General features: G+C 43.3%; 1 protein-coding gene across 10 annotated transcripts in view; it reads right to left on the bottom strand.

Annotated features, from left to right (window-relative positions):
• Positions 1–15,102, bottom strand: part of CNOT1 (CCR4-NOT transcription complex subunit 1) — a 103,653-nt gene extending 88,551 nt beyond the window's left edge. For 6 of the 10 annotated variants that reach the window (XM_026652836.2, XM_026652835.2, XM_026652840.2 and 3 more), the window contains exons 1-2: positions 14,963–15,102; positions 1,105–1,376 (exon numbers count right to left, since the gene is read on the bottom strand). In XM_026652836.2, the coding sequence (XP_026508621.1) occupies positions 1,105–1,206 (102 nt within the window). In that variant the 5' untranslated portion in view covers positions 1,207–1,376; positions 14,963–15,102. The remainder of the gene's footprint in view (positions 1–1,104; positions 1,377–14,962) is intronic. The other 4 variants (XM_026652833.2, XM_026652837.2, XM_026652842.2 and 1 more) reach the window with 1 other exon arrangement.
• Positions 15,103–20,121: the final 5,019 nt, after the last annotated feature.

Below are 20,121 nucleotides of genomic sequence, written 5' to 3'. Positions count from 1 at the left end.
AGGACTTCACAGAAGGCAACAGTACCCACTATGTCTCAACCCTGACTTAGAATGTGCCCTCTATAGGTGACAGGTTAGTTCTGTCTCCACACTCATTCAATCCTTTGATTTTCTGTTGACATTGCTCAACTGGCTGACTAGTGCAGACTGATGTGGTCATCTGCCTGCTGGGAACTGAACTAACTAAACTGGTTTCATACAAGTCTGGAAGACCAGTTGCTTTAGGTGAACCAGTTCTAGAAACTGGTTCAGTAACATGTGTTCCCTCCTCAGCAATCCACGGGGGACAAGGCTTTTCAGCTCAACGGCTCCCTTTACAATAGAATGCTATGAACGCAAGACATAGCCTGAATCTTAACAATTGTCAAAACATTTCAAAAATTTAAAAAAAAGAAGTGTTAAGACAGGGAAGCTTAAAAATGTCCACTGTTATCGGCAACCCAGAACCAGAAAGTGAACTTGATTTATTTTTCATGTTATACAAGCATCCAACAGTTAGCTAATTAAAAGGACTAACATTTTAAATACTTCTAACTTTCCTTGAATCTTACAATTTTAAATTTAAAGGAGTGTTTAGATTTTGCCAGGAAATTGAACAGTGACTCTAGAATTACAGTTACCATCTTTTATTGCATCCAAGGTTTCAGTGAGACATTTTGAACAGGAAGTGTTAGGCAAGTAGCCTTGTAAGTTAACAATGGTACATAAACTTAAGGGTCCTGATATGAAGGAATTTAGGTAGAATTATTTGTGTAGTAGATTCTCTCAAGAGAAGCTGTTAGAACAACTAATCAGTAGCTATAAAAAAAAGCGAAGTTAGTAACAGACTCTGCTGACTGTTGGGGGAGGTGGGGGGGGGAGGAGAGGGAATAGAATAAGAAGAGAATTGCCTTATCACTGAGTGACAGCTCCAATGAGACTTGTTTCCAAGAAGGTTAGAGCTACAATTCTGGATCTTGTGGGGGGAAGAAAGAAGTTAGTAAATGTGTAGAAATATGCTATGAATGCTGTGAGGTATAACTCAAAGGGAGAGACCCCATTTTATGCTTCTATCCTTCCATTCAAAGTTTCCTTTTTAGCACTCTCTTCTGTTAGTTTACTTACATGCTGTATTTCCTGCTGGCTGGCTCGGTAGTTTTTCTTGGTTAAATTGTCCACCAGGTAGCTGATTTGAGACAAGGCCAGCGAGAGCGAGTCAAGATTCATTGCTGGTTGGGGCGGAAGCAGGCGGCCGAGCCCGGCGCAAAATCACCATTATTCCCCTTTAGTCACCTCAGAGACAGGTTAATTTTTTTTCCAATTAGCCTATATCTGTTCTGTGCTATTTCTTCAGCTCTTCTTTCCAAGTGGTCTTATTCTGTTCTGAAACATGGCACCTAGAAGACAAAATAGCATTGCATTAGATTCAATTTGTTTTAGTTTACAAATATCTTCTAGAGATTTCTGAAATTCACTTAAGTCTATCATTGAAACTAGTATAGTATTTAACTAGCCTTGTAAGTTTCACAGAGTTTCTGAATCACTTCAAGTGTAAATGTTCATCCAAAACTCTACCAAGCTTAACAAAAAAGTTTTCCTGCATTTTTGCTTTTAGGTATTTCTATTAAAACCAGAGTTGGGAAAATATATTTTCCTGCAGTGATGGAAGTTCAGCATTATGACAGCATAAGAACCAGAAGGCAATTTAGTTTTTGTCCAAGACGAGTGAAATGCAATATAAACGGTGAAAAGGAATCAGTAACCAGGTTTTACAGTCTGAGGTACTGGTAACAAGGAATTTTATGATTTCTTGATAGCTTCCCTTTGATGTAAAGGCCTAGCATAATATATGGAACATTGTTTAGATCATTTCTCATGGTAGCCTATGTGCATGTGCCAATAGAGTGTAGTGTCCACAGAAGGAAGTTGTTACAGATTTTCACCCAACCCAACCTTGTTTATGCAGCTCTCCAGCAACCTTTGAAGAGAAAGAAAAAAAAAAAGCTCAAAATAGACAAAGGGGACACTGCAGATATTTCAACAACTCTAATCTGTCAGCAGTGCTAAAGACAAGGGGAATGATACACAACACATGAGATACCACAGAGAGCAAGAACAGTTTTGGGGACAATTCACTATTTGAAAGTTTTTCCAGTGTGCAATCTTACTTTGCCATATAGATCACACCAAGCAATTGTAAACAGTAAATACAAGGATCTGCAATAAACTAACCCTAAAATTTTCTATAAACCAGCTTTCCAACCACAAAAGCAAAGCTTCACAGTTTAACAAGTTACTATGACAGTATGAAATCTTACTTAATATGAAATCTGGATTGTCAAGTTAAGGATTGCCAGTGGGATAAAATTGCATCCCAAAACAAGAATGTATACTGAAGAGTCTTCTAGCTCTTTAAGACAAATAGGAAATTGAAAGCTATACTGATAAAAGACATTGTAATCAATAAGCACCATTCTAGCTGGAGAGTCACTGTACTGAAATGCCATCTGTCCAAAGTACACAAAACAGAAAACAAGCTGGCAACTTGCCAGGAATCGGAAGACTTCACCTTATTCAGAGTAAACATTATATTGCCACAAGGTACTGAGGAACATACTCTGACCAATGTGATCATACATGCTGGGACATGTTTCCATGGGCTATGTTTCAGCACCAAGAGGGCAGACACAGGGTGAATGTTAATATTCTGACTCCCATACTTGTGGCAACTCAATTTAGGAAGCCACTTTAAAAGATGTGGCCTTATCCAGAAGGGTTTTTCCGCCACACAAGAATTTAAAGTTGGATTCAACAAAAGTTATGACAATAGGCAACAATATCAACAAAGCTGAAAAAGCTGCGCTCTTCACCTCTGCCATCTCAAATTTAACCAAGAATTTTCCCACATTTATATAAAGGAATCTCCTCCCCTTCAATTAGGATTACAAGTTACACCTCTACCCTGATATAACGCTGTCCTCAGGAAGCCAAAAAAAAAGCTTACCGCGTTATAGGTGAAACCGCGTTATATCGAACTTGCTTTGATCCACCGGAGTGCGCAGCCCCGCCCCCCGGAGAGCTGCTTTACCGCGCAATATCCAAATTCGATATAACATGGGGTAGAGGTGTATGATGTTTATTTGACATTGGCTTTATGCTTGGAGTGGGAGGAGTATACATGGTTAGGCATTTTGTGCTTCTCTGGTATCTAGGGTGACCAGACAGCAAATGTGAAAAATCGGGACAGGGGGTGGGGGGTAATAGGAGCCTATATAAGAAAAAGACCCAAAAATCGGGACTGTCCCTATAAAATCGGGACATCTGGTCACCCTACGGTATCACAGATAGCTGACACTCCAAAGGACTTGACCAGGTGATCGTTTTAGTCATATAAGCAGCCCATTTGCTCCTGGGACACAATTAGCTAGCTAACAACTGTCCATCAAAAACTAAGTTAGTCTTCCATAACTAAGAAGTTGCCATGCTTCTCAATGATGCCCAAAATTAAAAGGGCTGATTACATTTCACAAAAAAAAGTTAGTTTTTGTATTCAACAGATCCGGTTTTTGGTATTCTGGTAAAAGCTTATAACTGGACTAGCTAACTAGAGGGAAAAAACTGTATAAGTTATTTATCAACCTACAGACTGTTGGATTTTTAAAGCTACTCTTCTGCTGTATTAGAAAAGCCCACATTTTTACTACTGCCTTATGCTACAAAAATAAATATTGCTGAAGCCTGTGTGTGAGACCCAATTGCCACCATTTATTGTGGGGGGGGCTCAGAAGTTGGGAGGAAAGAAATTCCCTAGAATTAAAATGATTCCAGAATCCTAAGAGACTTTCAACTTATAAAAGTGCCAGTTAACTGTACTGCAGAGGGAAAAATTTCAGACATCTAACATGTCTGTCTAAAAGATTAGAGAAGCCCCTTTAGTTTTACAGTGGGCATTTGACAGAAGTATAATCCATTTACCCTATTTGGGGGTCTTTCACTCAGCAGAGAAAAGGAACAAAAGGTGACTTAAGACCACAAAGACCATCAGCAGATATGTACTTTAAAAAAAGGTTGTGTTTTTAAAAAAAAAAAATCTTTCAATGACTAGTTTTCCTGTACAAGTCAAATGTATATTCTTCAAAAGTTCTCACTGTGCACACAGAGGCAGCTTACTGGCCCAACAACTGTACAGTTTGAGAAGTTTCATACTAACCTAGTAGATGTATAGCAGACAGGGAACGGCCACCAGTAAGGTCCAGCACAGTGCCTTGTTAAGAAGTCGAGCTCATCAGCAAGATGCCAGTAAGAAATGATCACCCTCCCTTTACGAGAATACTTGGATTCCACAGTGATTGCTATGGTAAGGTCTAGGAACAGCACTCTACCTAGATTTTGCTCATGGGTTCTATTTTTGGGTAGCTAGTACCAAACGGAAATCTGAAAGATCCCCCTGTGGAAAGTGAAAAGGAACTCTTCCTCAGGCCAAGGGTATCTGATGTGAGAAGTAGCGTGGTCGCCATACCACCACCCAAAACCCAGTTTGTATTTTTGGGCCCTCTTCCCACATGGCTCCAGCAACTAGTTCTGTTGCTGACAGGTTGCTCTTTGGAAAGCTATGAGGTGACATGGTTCTTGCTTTCATCACCTACTATGCAGTTCCTGAGGACAGCAGTGAAACTGACCACAGCTTTGTTAGCTTCCCTCTGCTTAGAAAAGCTAGCAGCAACACAAGGAATAGGAAAACAAGGGCTTAATTTATGCGGAAGTTGATAACTTACCCCCTTCCCCGACACCTCACTCACCAGTACAAGCATTCCTACTTGCAAGTCTTGAGCAGCAGCATCTGACAGTACCATATAGTAATCAAACTTAGGATCTCAAATTTGGCTTTCATTTTAAAGTCAGCAGGATTTGAAAATGCCTGAGGTGATACTGTGGCTCAAGGATGAAATACAGTACTAATGGCTCACACAGTTCTAGGAAGGAGCCTCATCTCAGTGCTCTAAACACATCAAGATATAAAGCATGTGTAAGGAAGGGTGGTTTGTATTTTTGTTACAAGCTTTTGTGCTTATTCCCATTACAAGGCACAGGAAAGAGAACTTTAAGACAACTATGTCAACTGAGAAAATACCTTGTAAACCCTTCATCATTATGCCTTTATAAAGGACAATGACAGTTGATAAGATGATTAGGAAAATTAATGCAGTGCTTGGGAAAGAGCTTACACAAGTTGACATGTCTTGCACCATTCACTGAATGATCAAACTTGGGTGAGTGAGTAGTAGTGAGTTCCAGGGGAAAATAAGTAGGTATTTTAGACAAGTATATTCTTGAGACAAGGTAGGTGAGCTAGTATCTTTCACTGGATCAACTACCATTGATGGAAGCTTTAGAGATGCACAGAACTCTTCTTTGGGGGAAGAAAGCAGTGTCTGAATTAAATACAAGTTGGGACAGATTGGTAAGCAGAAGAGGTAATGTGTATTGGAAGCCATCACTTGAAATAAAGTGGGCAACTAGGGGTCAGATTGTTATGCATAAAGGATTTGAAGTAGGCGATTAAGGGTAGCGGACAGTGCAGATGTGTTACAAGTTGCAACAAGCTATACATAAGATTAGTGTCCCTGTCAAGTCCATAGCTCTTAGTGTCTAGCAGAGTTATGAATTGAAGTTCCCAGGCTTGCCTTTTGAAGGTGCTGTACAGGTTTCCTTGGGGGGGGGGGGGGGGAAGAGTACTAAAAAAGTCAGATATGAAGTTATCACATTGTGGTATCGCATTATTTGCCCACAGGTGATGCACAGAAATATGATAGAAGAAAAAAAAACGCTACGTTCCTTTGAGAGCATAACTATGGTCTGATTTCACCCACACAGTTACTGGGGCATTTGATGCACTGGATGAGGTATACCACATGTTGTGATAAGCATGTGATACCCTCCCCCCACACAGCACACGTTTTAAGAGTCATTGTTTCTACACATTCTTAGAACAACATGTGGTATAGCCCATCCAGAGCATCAAATGCCCCAACAACTATGTGGATGACATAAGACAATCACCACTACACTCTCCTCCGATCCAAGATTAGTGTTGCTTTCAACCTGTGCTAGCTGGGCTGTCCAAGGGTACACAAACACCCAAAAGGCTTTCACTTGGGCTGGTATCCAACCACGTTGCAATGAGGACCAGAGAATAAGCCACCCAAGTGCTGATAGCCCTCCAATGCCTTCCCACCATCCCTCCCACTCCCCATGTGCCCAGCAGGACAGACAAGTTCTTCCACAATTCACCAGAGTGGCTCTGCTTACTACAGCACAAAGAGCCATTGTGACATGCCCATAGAAGTCCTGACATGCAGATGAGCGACGCAGCACCAGGACACAGTAACTCAAGTATGGCTGCTCACACCTGGACAGGCTAGGCCAATCTCAATGATAGTCACCTATGTTAACACGGCAGGGAAGACGTACCCTGAGAAGTCCATCACTTTACTCAGCAAGAAAGAAGGTTTTCATTATGTCAACCAGTTACGGTATGTAACCAGTAATTTTTCACACTTGAAAGACTTCAAAGTGTCAGAGTTCAGGCAACAGATATTAAGCTTGATCCTAATCTAATACAGAGAAGTTCTCCAAAAGACATTTTAACTAATCAAGAGTGCCTTATCTTCTAAAGAAGGAAAAATTCAGTAAGAGTCCCTGGTCTTAAGTAATGCACGTGGAAAGCTGCCTTTTCCTCATCACCACTCCAAAAAAGTCTCAAGTTTTCTTTCTGTAGCCCAGATATGACCTGCTTGGCCTATTCTACAAATTAGACTAACACAGCTGAAGTGATCATATACCAAAGTGAAGAATCATTCACAGGGCAGAAAAAAAAAGTCAGATTTGTGGATTGTAAATTTCATGTTAGATTATGTATGACACCTTTTAAACTATGAAGCTGAAAGCTTTATGGCAACTGAACAACAAGGTATTAGAAGTCACCGTTGATGCAAATGATGTTTTGGAATTTCCTCATTAGCAGTCTTCTTACAAGTCTGTTAAACATGAAAGTTTCAGAACGTTATGAAGAATGGACTTCTAGAATACTGCATTGGTTTAGCTAGCAATCAACAGGGACAAAGTGGTTTTTATTCAGCTGTAATGTTTAAAACAAGACTGGCTAGAATTTAACAGGCAAGGAAAGCCATTCTCCTTGAATGTTACATTGCAAATCTCAGTGCCCCAATAGGACAATCAAACTGCACTCCTTCACCTACAGTAACTAAAATAATCCTAGATGCACTACACCTTGCTTGTGTCTACTTCAAGATAAACAGGCTCAGCCCAGGAGATATTTTGATACAAGTCAATTTTATCAGCATATTTAAAGTTTGAGCCCTGAAAATCTGCAGACCATGTTTGCGGATCGGATACAGATGCAAATTTCGTATCCACGCGTGGCTCTATAAAGATATAGGTTCCTATGTTACAAGGGGCACTACTTTCATATAACAGATTCAGCCCTTCAGTCATCCTTTAAATGATTACCTTAATCTGTACTAGCACTTACCTATACTCACACACAAAGTATATAATTTTATTTCAAGTGGTACAGAATACCCACTTTAGTCTGCTTATAATTCTTGCATGGAATCATTACGCTTTATAAAGAGAATGACAGGTATATCATAAGGATCTCCCATAGCAGGTAAAGTTTCAGTTGGCAATCTATGCAACTTCAGAAGTGCCTCTAATATTGTGGAATTCAGGTGGGCTATAAATACAAGAATAAAATTCCAGGCAAGAATCCAGTAGTTTAGCAGTGAGAGCTAAAACTTCATTCTCCACAAAAAGTAGTTAGTATTCAGTATTGAAATGGTTTTGCTATTCTATAAATCCAATAAATTGAAATGTACTATCAGTTACTTTGTGACACTTCAGCTGCATACAGTAGGCATGTGGCAGTTCAGGGGTGTGTGTGTAAGTGTAAGTAATGCTTCTGAGGTGCTTTGAAATACTTCAAAACAAGAGACTCTACAAGAGGTCTTGAAAAATTCTTAAAAAATTCAAATGAGCCATTTTAAGGTGTTAGATATGCATTTCCATTGGGTTTCAAAAGCAGTAGTAAACCAACACCTAACCTCCAACTTGGATGTTAGCATTTTACCAGAGCCAAAAAATGTGAGGCCATTACAGGAATACAAGTTCTATAAGATACTGCATAAGGAAACAGTGAAGAGCAAAATTACTGAACTAGTTTCTGGTGGAATAGTTTCATCTTGTCCTCCCATCAAAGCCACATATAAGTAGAGTTTATGAAGCATTCTGCTAGTGCCTCAAAAGACTCAGTGAGGAAAGAAACTGGAGGTATGCTTCCAAGCTAATTTAGACTACAAGATAGTTCCTGCTTAAACATTTATGGCAAGAGAAAACTCACTGCATAAGCCACATGGATGACAATTTAATTACATTACTGGGAAATTTTACTCATTCTTTCCAATATAGTAGGGTGGATAAAAATCAAATGATTAAAAAAAAAAGTTTTTTGATAAAATGCTTTGAGGAAAAAACCTATCTAAAGATAGTTTTAATTAAGATACATTATAGATCAAAGATCTCATCATGGAATAGGGATTATAAATTCTAATTCTATAGTATGAGACAATATATTCATGTAATGTTTAAGAAAAGTTTTGTAAATGAGTTCCAACAGTTCACGGATTAGGGACCCAAACTTATGGGGTTCCAGGGGCTTCTGCATAGATTATTTAGGTTAATCTTTCTATCGACCCAATGGGACTCAGTGCTCAGTCTAGAAGATACCATCAGAGATGCTTAGGTTTGCAGTTCTCAAACTGTGGATTTGTGTCTCCAGAGATAACATGCTTGTTAACCGCAAAAATGTTTTTCAATAAATATAGAGAGAGGTGAGAAATAACAGACCTCAACCCTACTGTCCCGCTGCAAATTTGTGTAGTGTCAAACCCTTACCTCTCTCTAAAAGTGCAAAGTTTCAAAAAGTTCAATGAATAGAAGATTGTAGGGGGCAGAATAGATCTGGACAAGGAGAAGAATTCTGGAGATAAATGTGAGAAGGGAGGGACAGTCAATAGAAACAAAAGTGAAACTGAGCAGCATATTCCAGAAGTCTTGAGGTCTGAGTGTAGCCTTCATTGATGTGAAATCTACCATACCATTCTCTCACTAGAAGGGAAAACCTATAATGGCAGCAGACCATAAAAGAGACCTAGTTCATGAATAAGAACCATTCAAGAAATATGTTTGCTGCTGATGTTTTAAAGAAAGTCACACCAGTGAACTGGTGGAAGTTACTTAAGCACTTGGATTCAGAGACTGCTGAAGTGATAATCTCACTTTTAACAGCAGTAGCTTCTTCTGCCAGGATGACCAGATGAGAGGAAGAAAATATTGGGGGGGGGAGCAAAAAAAAAGGCCCCCAGTGCTGCTGGCGGAGCAGAGATCAATCGGGACGTGGGACAGACACCTAAAATCGGGCCAGTCCCAATTTTATTGGGACATCTGGTCACCCTAGCCAGTGCAGAAATAATATTTTCTTCCTTTGGACCAATTCATTCCAAACTGAGAAATCGTTTGGAGCCTGAAAAAGCTTGTTTTTCTTTTCCAGATTATGAACAAACAGGAAAATGAAGGTGAAGATGACTGAGTTAGCTGCAGAAGACAATATTTTAAGTTTCTCATGTTGACCTGGCAGACAGTCGATTTAATTTTTGTTTTTGTTTTTAAATATTTCATTTAACTATTTGAGTTAAAAATCAATTTTAACAAAAACAAACCTGATTTTAAAAACTTGAATGTTTAACTAAATTCAAAAATTCATATGCTTGTTTTGTTAAAATACTATATGTTTGCTGTTGAAGAAAAAAAATCCAGAATACATAAAGTTGTTTTAGTTAACTAAAACAATTTAAATGTCTGTCTGGTGATGTTCTCCCCCTAATACAGCATGGCAAGAAAATCCTCCAAATATTAATGATCAACCTGTTGAATTGGAGATAATTCACCTCCCAGTGACTTCATAAACATCTGCTTCAATTACTTTTGGTCAATTAAATAACCAAACTATCATTCATTTTCTGATTATAGCTGTAAAACTAATCTGAAAAGTTTTCAAAATAAATCACTTAAAAATGTATAGTGTGTACCTTCTAAAAATGAAACCTACATCTCTGAGTTGTGAAGAATATGTATTAAGGTTATAACAACCAACAAGAATGCACTTTTATGTAGAAATCCATGATTAAAATAGAGTCTTCCTGACTAGTGATTTAAACACCGTGGAACAAGCTTAATATTTTGTCTAATAACTCTCACCACAACCCCAGACAGCTACTCTCCAAGAAGAGTTTACGTTTACTTTAGAGAACAACAATTTGTAGAAAGCAGTTTGTTAACTCAACTGGCATAGCAGTACTCAACTAAATGTTTCATTAGATATTGAACAAGCTTTGGCATCCTTCCCTTATTTTAAGGTTATAAACTCCAATTAGTCAATATGATTTCAGTAGTCAACATGTAGCCCCACACTTACATTTCAGCCACAAACTTTCCTAAAGTTAGACTGAATAAGGACTGGGAATGGCTGAGCCATTACAAACATTGAATCTATCTCCCCTTGTAAGTATTCTCACACTTCTTATCAAACTGTCTGTACTGAGCTATCTTGATTATCACTTCAAAAGTTTTTTTCTCTTACTTAATTGGCCTCTCAGAGTTGGTAAGACAACTCCCACCTGTTCATGCTCTCTGTAGGTGTGTATATATATATCTCCTCAATATATGTTCCACTCTATATGCATCCGAAGAAGTGGGCTGTAGCCCACGAAAGCTTATGCTCTAATAAATTTGTTAGTCTCTAAGATGCCACAAGTACTCCTGTTCTTTTTAAAAATATCAGTTTCCAGCCACTTTTGCATTGCGAGTGTTGAATGCTGGTAAGTACTCTGGGGAACACAAGTACCACCTCTTGCTAGTGTCACAAATCAAGAATGTGAAAAACATTTAGGTAGTGTATATACTGTAGAGCAGTGGTCTTCAACCTGTTTACGCACAAGGTCACTTTTTGAATTTAAGTGCAAACCAGGATCTACCCTGCCCCTTCCCTGAGACCCCTTCCCTTCCCCAAGGCCCCATCCCACTCATTCCATCCTCCCTCGCTCTCCCCCACCCACTTCCAGCAGGCTGAGGTTAGCAGATTGGGGTTCAGAGTGTGGGAGGGTGCTCTGGGCTGAGCCTGGGGCAAGGGGTTGGGGTGTGCAAGCTCTGGGAGGGTGTTTGGGTACAGGAGGGGGCTCCGGGCTAGGACAGAGTGTTCGGGTACAGTAAGGGGTATGGGGTGCTGGCTCCAGGAGGGGGACTCAGGGCTGGGGTGCGGGCTCCCACCGGGCAGCACTTACCTCGAGTGGCGCAGCCCCTGGGGAGGGGGGACGTGGCACCGCCCCTAGAGCTCCCATTAGAGACAGTTCCCCGTTCCCAGCCCATGGGAGCTGCAGGGGCAGTACTTGAAGGCAGGCAGGAGCAGCATGGAGACCCCTGCCCCCACCCCCTCCCCGTCCCGGTCATGCTGGCCACTTCCGGGGGCAGCACGGGGCCAGGGCAGGCAAGGAGCCTGCCTTAGCCCCGCTGGACTTCTAGCGGCCAGAGATCACGATTGACTGTCAGAAGCTCCAGGATCAACCAGTCGATCACGATCTACCCGTTGGTGACTACTGCTGTAGAGCAACCAGGATACACATTTATATCCTATTTGCCTCCAATTTAACAATGCAGTTTGAAGTTCTCCCTAGTCAGTGTAGTTAAGTTTACAATAGATAGGACCTACCTTCACTGACGAGTGAAGACTGATTAGAACTAATTTTTTTCTACTAAAAAAAGTGTTTAAAACTATTGATAAGTGTTACATGCCAGAGCCTAAAAGGAGAACTGGAGTGATTAATTAGAATACACAATTTAGTTAATAAGTAACACTGAGAAAACAAACTGAATCTCACTAGAACACAGGAATACTGTACTCAAACTACATTTCTCATTTATGGAATCCCCTGCACTTTGGTTTATTGATGGGCATTCACTAGAGTACAAGGTTTTGATTATTTTTCCTCAGTAACAGTAGTTATAAAATCTCAGTTCTACTCCCTTCAGTACAGTCCATCCATATAGCTAAAACGTGGCCAACTCAGTATCTCATTTCTATTCAACTCCAGATATTAAATATAATTTTAAAGTAAATACTGACTAGAAGAATGGACAGAAATAAGTCTCTCTACTGAGGACAGGGGAGACTCAAGACTGGGGTTGTCTGGCAACAGGATGAGGGTCAGAAATTTAGACAGCCTTATTTATAGGGATATGGAGTGGAGGACAATACCAAACCAAGATGCAGGAGTGGGATGGAAAGCACATTTCTGCACAGCCATCAAAGGCTGCTTCCTGTTTACAAGGCAATTACCTCATCCAGCCTAATTTTGCCTTCATTTTATTCAATCCAAGGTATAGTTACCTTGGAAACAGGAAGCCTCCTGAAGTTACTTATATGTATCAAGAATGAATTGTCGTACAGTTCTCTTTAGAAATACCTGTATTTCACTACCGGCTTAACGATTTGACAGCTGTTGTCTTTTCATGCTTTCCACCATAGAGTCCTTGAAGTTGAACTCAGAAAGCATCTGCATTATCTGATCACATGACAAAACTGGAGACCTCTAAACTCTAAGTTGCATGTTCCCTGTACTAAGTCTCTATTTGTCTGTCACAGTATCAACTTTTATTTGTTCATTATATTTAAGGCCCTTGCACATCACCTCTCACTCCTTTTGCAGTTGTATGCACTGAACAAAATCTTTTGCAATTTGTTAAAGTTAGCTGGCAGTCACCTTTTAGTTTCAAGACCTAGGAAGGGGAGGCTATTATGCAAGCAATGAATGCCCATTTCAAGAGAGCTATTTTTAAAAAAACAGTTTACACTACGTTACTATAATTACACTAAGTTTTTTAGTTTTGAACTATTGTTAGGACTAAGCAACTGCTCATCACTCAAGTTAACTGGAGGATAGCATTTAGAAATATTTCTTCCTTGCTAATGAATAGCACAGCCACTTCTGGTATGCTGAAATAATTCATAATTAAAGACCATGTCTTCACAGTACTTACTGTGTGACTCTGTACTCCATTTTTATGTATTTATTTTTCATCAGCCAAGGTAACATAACCCTGTCTTGTAAATGTTGGGATTTTCAAAACCTTTTACTTGGCTTTTCAAGAATCCATGTCAGGTCAGGCCTACTGACAGTAAACAGGCTCTTTAAGTTAACCAACAGCCAAAAGGTTACCCTATATAGGAGTTACAAACTCAAGTTGTTATGCCCAGGGCACACCATCTTTTCTGTTTGCAAACTCCAAACAATTTTGCCTTTCAAGAGATCTTCAAAGTTTTAGTGTGACTGAGCAAGTCTACACAGCAGAAGCAAGGGGGAAAATGCTACAGATTCTGACCTCAATTTAGAATGACCAATGGTTTAGTTTAATTCTAACTTAATTTGCCCAAGAAAAAAACTTTTCTGAAGCCAGAACTGCACTTTGGATATTGTGACATATTTAAGATATTCAAGGCTTTCATTCTACTTCACACTAGGGCAGTGGTGCTCAACCTATGAATTACTGTGGGCGGCACATGCAGCTCTCTATGCGTTATATGGATCACATCCACACAATATATATACACTACACCTCTACCCCGATATAATGCTGTTATCGAGAGCCAAAAAATCTTACTGCATTACAGGTGAAACCGCGTTCTCAAACTTGCTTTGATCCACCGGAGTGCGCAGCCCTGCCCCCCTGGAGCATTGCTTTACCGTGTTATATCCAAATTTGTGTTATATTGGGGTAGAGGTGTACTTGTGTGGCCCTGAGGATGCACATGGGCCACAGCTGTGCGCTGACTGGGCCACAAGCAGCCCACAGGTTGAGAACCAGGGCACTAAGATATAAACAAGCACCATTTGTGTATTTCAAGTGTGTTTAAGTGAGGAGAAGGTCCTTGATAAAGCTGTTTTTTAATAGGGCACTTACCATAAGAGGCAAGTGACAAAAAAATAATTCAGTGTTTTGAGTTGCAACTGAGTAACCAGCTAGTTTTATTTCCACATTTAGCCAACATCACAAGTATTCTACCAAGGAGAAAACAAATGTAATTGCTGGCTGGAATCGATCAGTGAGGGACAGGTATTCAAAGACCCGATCCAACCCACTTCAAACCTAGTAACTCATGGGGATCCAAAAGGAGCCCAAGGGGATGTGGTAACCTAAGTCCATCCCTCCCTCACCCAACAGGGAAGAGGCAGGTTGTCCTAGGCTCCCTCCTAGAAAGCCCCTTAGCCCTCGTGTCGCAAAGAACCATACCCCAGGAGAAAGCATAAGTTTGACACACACCCCACGGAAGACTGGGGAGCTGGAGTCCAGCCACTCCCCTACCCCCGAGGGGCCCAGCCCGCGGCCCTGAAGCCAGGGCCACTGGCCCAGCCCAGATCGCCCAGCCCTGCACACAGCCGACCCCCGGAAACGGCTGGGCCTCGGGGCCTCCACTCGGGCTCCCCCTACCGGGAACTTCCGGCCGGGCTCACGGGCCCCACCACCCCAAACCCAGCCGCCGCTCCTGCTTCCCCCTCAGGGCGGGTGCCGGGCTTTCCTGCTCCCGACGTGCGGGGTGCCCCCTCTACAGGCCCGGGCTCCCGACTCCCCCAAATTCCGGGTCACGTCCCAGCCTAGGCCCCGAGCGCCTCAGCACCGCCCCGAGCCCCCCGCAAGCCTGGGGCTACCCCAAGCCTCATCCTTCCGGTCGGTTCCTGCTCGCCCGGGCTCCGGGCCCCACATACCCTAGGCCCAGGACTGTGCCCGGCCCCAGGCCTCAGTACCCGCGGCCTGCTCCCAGGTGTCCAGCCCAGGCCCCCGTCGCGGCTCTCACCTCAGACGGCAGGGCTGGGGGTCGCGGGGCCAGAGCAGGCGCCTCGTTCAGCCTCTTGCGCTTTTATCCTCTCTCAGCTTCTCGCCTCCGCTGGTTTCAATACAAAATGGCGGACGGGGTCGCGCGCTCACGTCGCGGCCTTTCCCCTCCCCAGTCCCCTCGCAGCACGCCAGGCGCAGGGCGGGGCCGCGGCCCTCCCCCCTGCGTACGCGGATTCCAGCCAATCACAATCCAGGCAGGCAGCACGGGCGCCTGCGCTCGTGGGATCCGCCCAATCAGCGACTGGAATTCATTGGGGGAAGAAATGGGAGCGCTGAGTTTCTGCCCCAAAACAAGGGCTTGACGCTGATTGGTTAATAGGATGGAGGCCTTCCTCCCTCCCGTCTGCAAATCAAAGGTCAGGGCTCCTGCGCCTAGGAGATGTGGCCAATCAGCGTTCGGGAAGGCAGCTGAGCTCACAGGGTCCCGCCAATAGAAGAGGAGCGCGGCTGTGCGAGGAGAAAGGGGAAGTAAAGGAGGCCGCAAAGGGCGAGAGCGGAGTCATTGGGGAAGAGGAGTGGCTGGAAAGGGAGGGGGCTGCCCAGCCCCAACTTGAGGGACAACATCTCCTGCCCGATACCCCCGTCAGGTGCTACCTAATGGTGCAGTCCACGCGTCTGCTTGAGGCTCTGCTTCATGGTGTAACGTGTAAGCAGTGCGCCCAATGGTACCCGGGTAGAATTCTTCCCCCCCCCCGAGCAGCGACACAATGGTACAGTCCAGTCCACCACCCCTTTTCTTCCCCACACATGCGCACTCTCCCTCGCCACACTGTTCCATAGTGGTATGGCTCAGTTGCATTTTTCCTCTTCATACCCCCTCCCCGTGAGGTGTTATGCAATGGTACCGTCCACCTTGCTCCAATCCCCCCCCCCAGTGTCACATGACGCCCCAGCCCACTTGCTCTGCACATGGCAAAGGCCTGGAGGACCTGGTGAGCCAGGGCAGGTGCTCGCTTGGATCAGACAGTCGGTGTCTGCTCTGCACCTCTGCAAATCAGGACGGAGTCACTCCTGAAGTCAATGGGAATGCGCCACCATCAAACCGGTGTGAGACCAGAACCGCCCACAGCCAAGCAGGCAGCAGCACCTCCTTCCGCCTGGCTTCCCCCACTCACAGACACGCATGGCTTGCTCTTGGCAGAAACATGGCTACTCCCTAGCCATCTATGGATCCACAACGAGTGCACGGGGCAGCCCCGTGTCCCGGGGAGAGTCAGGCGCCTGGACACAGCCATGTCACAGTTTTCCGTTAGTTGAGGAAATGCCAACAAGGAAAACAAAAAATAGTCCAACACGAGAGGAATGGTTCAAAAATATGGGAGGTTGCGGTCACCAATTACATACCGAGCAAAATAGAGGACAAATTTATTGCTATTTATTCACTACTCACACAAAGTATATTCACATCTAAAAAACCCAGCCCATATGTCCAGTTTTTTGACTATTAACATTTAAGAGACATGCCCCTTCTGTAAAATATGTGTAATCAGAGATTTCAGTCCATTTAAAAAAAAACATCATTAAAAACAAGATGTTGTGGGTACTCACTCTGTAATATTGTAACACCCTATTAAATAGATCTGATTATTATATTACTGTATAATGTTTCTCTGAACAAACAAAGCTCACTGTTGTGATTATTGTTTTTTCTCTATTTACTCTGCCAGCATTTGTAAACCTGTTAACATTTCCCTCAATAAAAAAATAGTGTAATCAAAATGCCAGCAAGGACACCCATGACGTGACATGCCTTACAAATACAGGAGAAGCTTGACAGTATGCATGTCTGTCTTACAAACAACAACCAGTTATATGAACCATTTTTCATGGGGGGAAAATCACGTAACAAAAGTGATGTCGATGAAGAACAAGTTCATGTCCTTTCACATTCCAGTGCTTTCAGTGCGTTGACAATAGCTTTGCAGTGCTTTGAAGGCTACGAAGAAGCTGATGTAGGGCAACATCCTGCATCTTGTGCACTGATCCTGCTGTAATTTTGAGATGCTCAATTTTCGGAACTTTTTGATATATTCTGAACTCCTCAAGCCCCAATTTGCTCCTGAAATAGTTTGCACAGCTGAAGTACAGCAGTACAAGTTAAGACAGTCACAGCCAGGGAGCTGGGCAGCTTAAATACCCACCTCCCCTGAACAGTTGTCTACCTTTACACTCCCCATTTTCAAATGCCTGGAGGAAAAAAGCTGAGTTCTGCAACTCAAATACAATATTTATTTGGAATCAGCAATACAATAAAGTAACAGAAACAGGTGGGGGCATGCAGTGCATTGCAGTTTGAATTTCGGGCCTTTGATGGGTGCACTGAGGTTGGCAGAATCATTGAATTGAAGGGCATAAGCATGCTGAGATAGGTGTTCTGATAGTAGCTGGCTAACACTTGGAGAATGGTATTGTATTGGGTGTGAATGTTACCTTATTATTTCCTTGCTCTTTACCACAGGCATTATGAAGAAATATGTTTGTGCAGTATTGAGTCTTAATTAAGAGGTTTTTTTTGCTGGGGGGGGAATTCTTACATTTTTTTAAATTAATTAATATATGTAATCATGCGGCTAAGGACCCAGGGCTGGAGACTAGTTAACTATCTGGAGAAAGGGGTTAGCTGGGGAGCGAGGGAGTTAAATAATTCCATCTCCTTCATTTACAACTGCATGCCCAGTTGACCAAGCTTCAACTGACAATCCAGCTTCCAACGCATGGAGCTCAAAGTTTTTATGTGACGCAAAAGGAACTTGGCTTCCTGAAATGCTTTGAGCACCAGTTTAGCCAACTCTGATCAAAGACCCACAGCCAGCCTCTATTCCTTGCTTCATGTCCTAAGCAGGCACCTTCTGCCTGTTGTCCCTTCCACTGCCACACCTATGTTGCCCTGTTTTTCTTCTTGTAAACCATACGCCTTTGTCTACACTGGGCAAGTTTTCCAAAAGACTTGGAATCTGTAAACCAGTTTGAATGTTTGGGAAAATGTCCCGTTTACTCAAGGCCTAATGGCCTTAATTTCTACACATGTGAAGTTTGATATTTGCAAACAGTTGTGTACATAAAAATATATCCATATAAAAATACACCCATGTAAAACACATGCGTCAGAACTAGACCGATTGCTCCATTGTGCCCACCCACCGTACTGAACACAACTGAGGGTCTCTCTCTTTATCATCTCTCTATGAGCAGCACTCATTCCTGGACGTCTTGAGCCCAGTTCTTACTTGTCTCAATAGGCACCGTGGCTTATGCGTCGCATTTCCAGCTTCATGCTGTCTGTATTAGGACTCAGTCGTCTTTGTACAGCACCACTCCATATTCAGCAAATGGATCTCTGTTGTCTCAATACGTTTTTTGCTTGGAGGTGCCTGGGATTTTGCTTTTGGCCATCAATACAGAATCCCTCTTTCAAGCTGTTGCAAGAGTGGATCTATTGCATTTCTCATTGGAGCCTGTCAAGGTTTGCTTTAGAAATGAGTAGTACTTGGGTCACATTTACATAAGGGTTCTTCACCAGCTCCTTGCTTTTATTATTGACAGGGGCTTTGGAATGCATGGCCATTACAGGAAGCTACCCACCAGGCCCGTGTTTCACATAACCTCTTCAATTCACAGTCTTAGACTATGCCCATCACTGTGGTATCTGGTCAGGTGCTGTACCGCAGCCTATCCCCGGTGCTGTCCCCTATCCTGTGCCTTAATTACCCAGTGACCTCCTCTGCTGAAACTCTGGTACAATGATACCCTTCTCCTCTTCCAGCCCCCATTCCTCTTCCATCCCTGTACTCCCTCCATAAGTCACGTCTCCCTCAAAAGTGTGCATGGGTGACAGCATCCTTATTCCACATCCTGTTGCAGACCAGCCAATGAGGGGGCTGCTGCTTGTACACCCTTAACCCGCCCCTTCCTGCCTCTGATTTGACTAACTTTTGACTACCTTGCAGTCCTTCTGAAAAGACTGCTTGGGGGCTGTGGCTGGTGGACTTGATCACCAGCCTGGGGCAATCAATCAGCCACACCGGTTCCATTCCTAGCCCTTAGTTCAGGGCTCAGTTTATTCTCTAAAACAAAAGCAATAGCCTTGGTTTTGTCTGAGATTGTGGAGCCCGCTGGCCTCCAAGAACTAAAAGTAGGTCTCAGAGCCCAGGTCAGCTGACTCAGGCTCATGGGACTATAAAATTGCAGTGTCGCTGTTCAGATTTGGGCAAGAGCCCTGGAGTCTCCGAGGCCAAGCTCCAGCCCGAGTCTGTCTACACTGCCATTTTATACCCATGCAGCTCAAACCTTGTGAGCCCAAGTTAGCTGACCCAGACCAGCCAGGGCCGGGCCATGGGTCTTTTATTGCTGCATAGACATATCCTAAAAGGTCGGGACCTCCCCAGCTGTGGAGGGAGTGGGGTCTGCAGGGCCTGCCCACCCTGTCACAGGTTGCTGCTGCAGCCAGAGGCGACTGTACTCAGCAATCCCAGGTTCCCCACGTAGCTGGAGCCGCCCCGCGTGTATATCCTCCAGATGGGAATCAGACCGAATCATTAGCTGCTATCCAGGTAGGGGGGCTGATTCCCCTGCACCTGCCTGCTGGGCTTTCCTCCAGAACAGGACCACCTGCTCCCTGGCCCTCAGAGAGGCAGACCACCCTGTTACAGGTGCCCAATCCCCAAACCATGCCCCTGCTCCACCGCCTTGATGCACTAATGCCAATGTTTGTTCAGAAAACTTGGGCACAACCACCCATCAGCTTTGAGAATCCCCATGGCTCTCAACTCGCCCTTGAGCCTCAGCCAGTAGCCCAAAGCTTCTGAAAAGCATTGATTGGGCTTATTGATTAGGTCCAATGTACATTTACTGTTAACATGAACTCCTTTAACTGCGGAATGATGTCTCCAAACAGGAAGAGAGGGTTAGTGCCTATTGGATAGCCAGTAAATAACGTGATCCCCCTTTAAGCAGAGACTAAGCATTGATGACATCTTCATCATATGGACCCACGGAAAGGAGGCCCTTGAAGAATTCCACCTGGACTTCAACAATTTCCAACCCACCATCAACCTCAGCCTGGACCAGTCCACACAAGAGATCCACTTCCTGGACACTACAGTGCAAATAAGTGATGGT

The sequence above is a fragment of the Terrapene carolina genome, unplaced genomic scaffold (assembly GCF_002925995.2).
Source record: "Terrapene carolina triunguis isolate 2854851 unplaced genomic scaffold, T_m_triunguis-2.0 Scaffold130, whole genome shotgun sequence".
Classification (NCBI taxonomy): domain Eukaryota; kingdom Metazoa; phylum Chordata; order Testudines; family Emydidae; genus Terrapene; species Terrapene triunguis.
The sequence above is the reverse complement of the archived record's forward strand: the minus strand, read 5'-3'. Positions and strand labels throughout refer to the sequence as shown.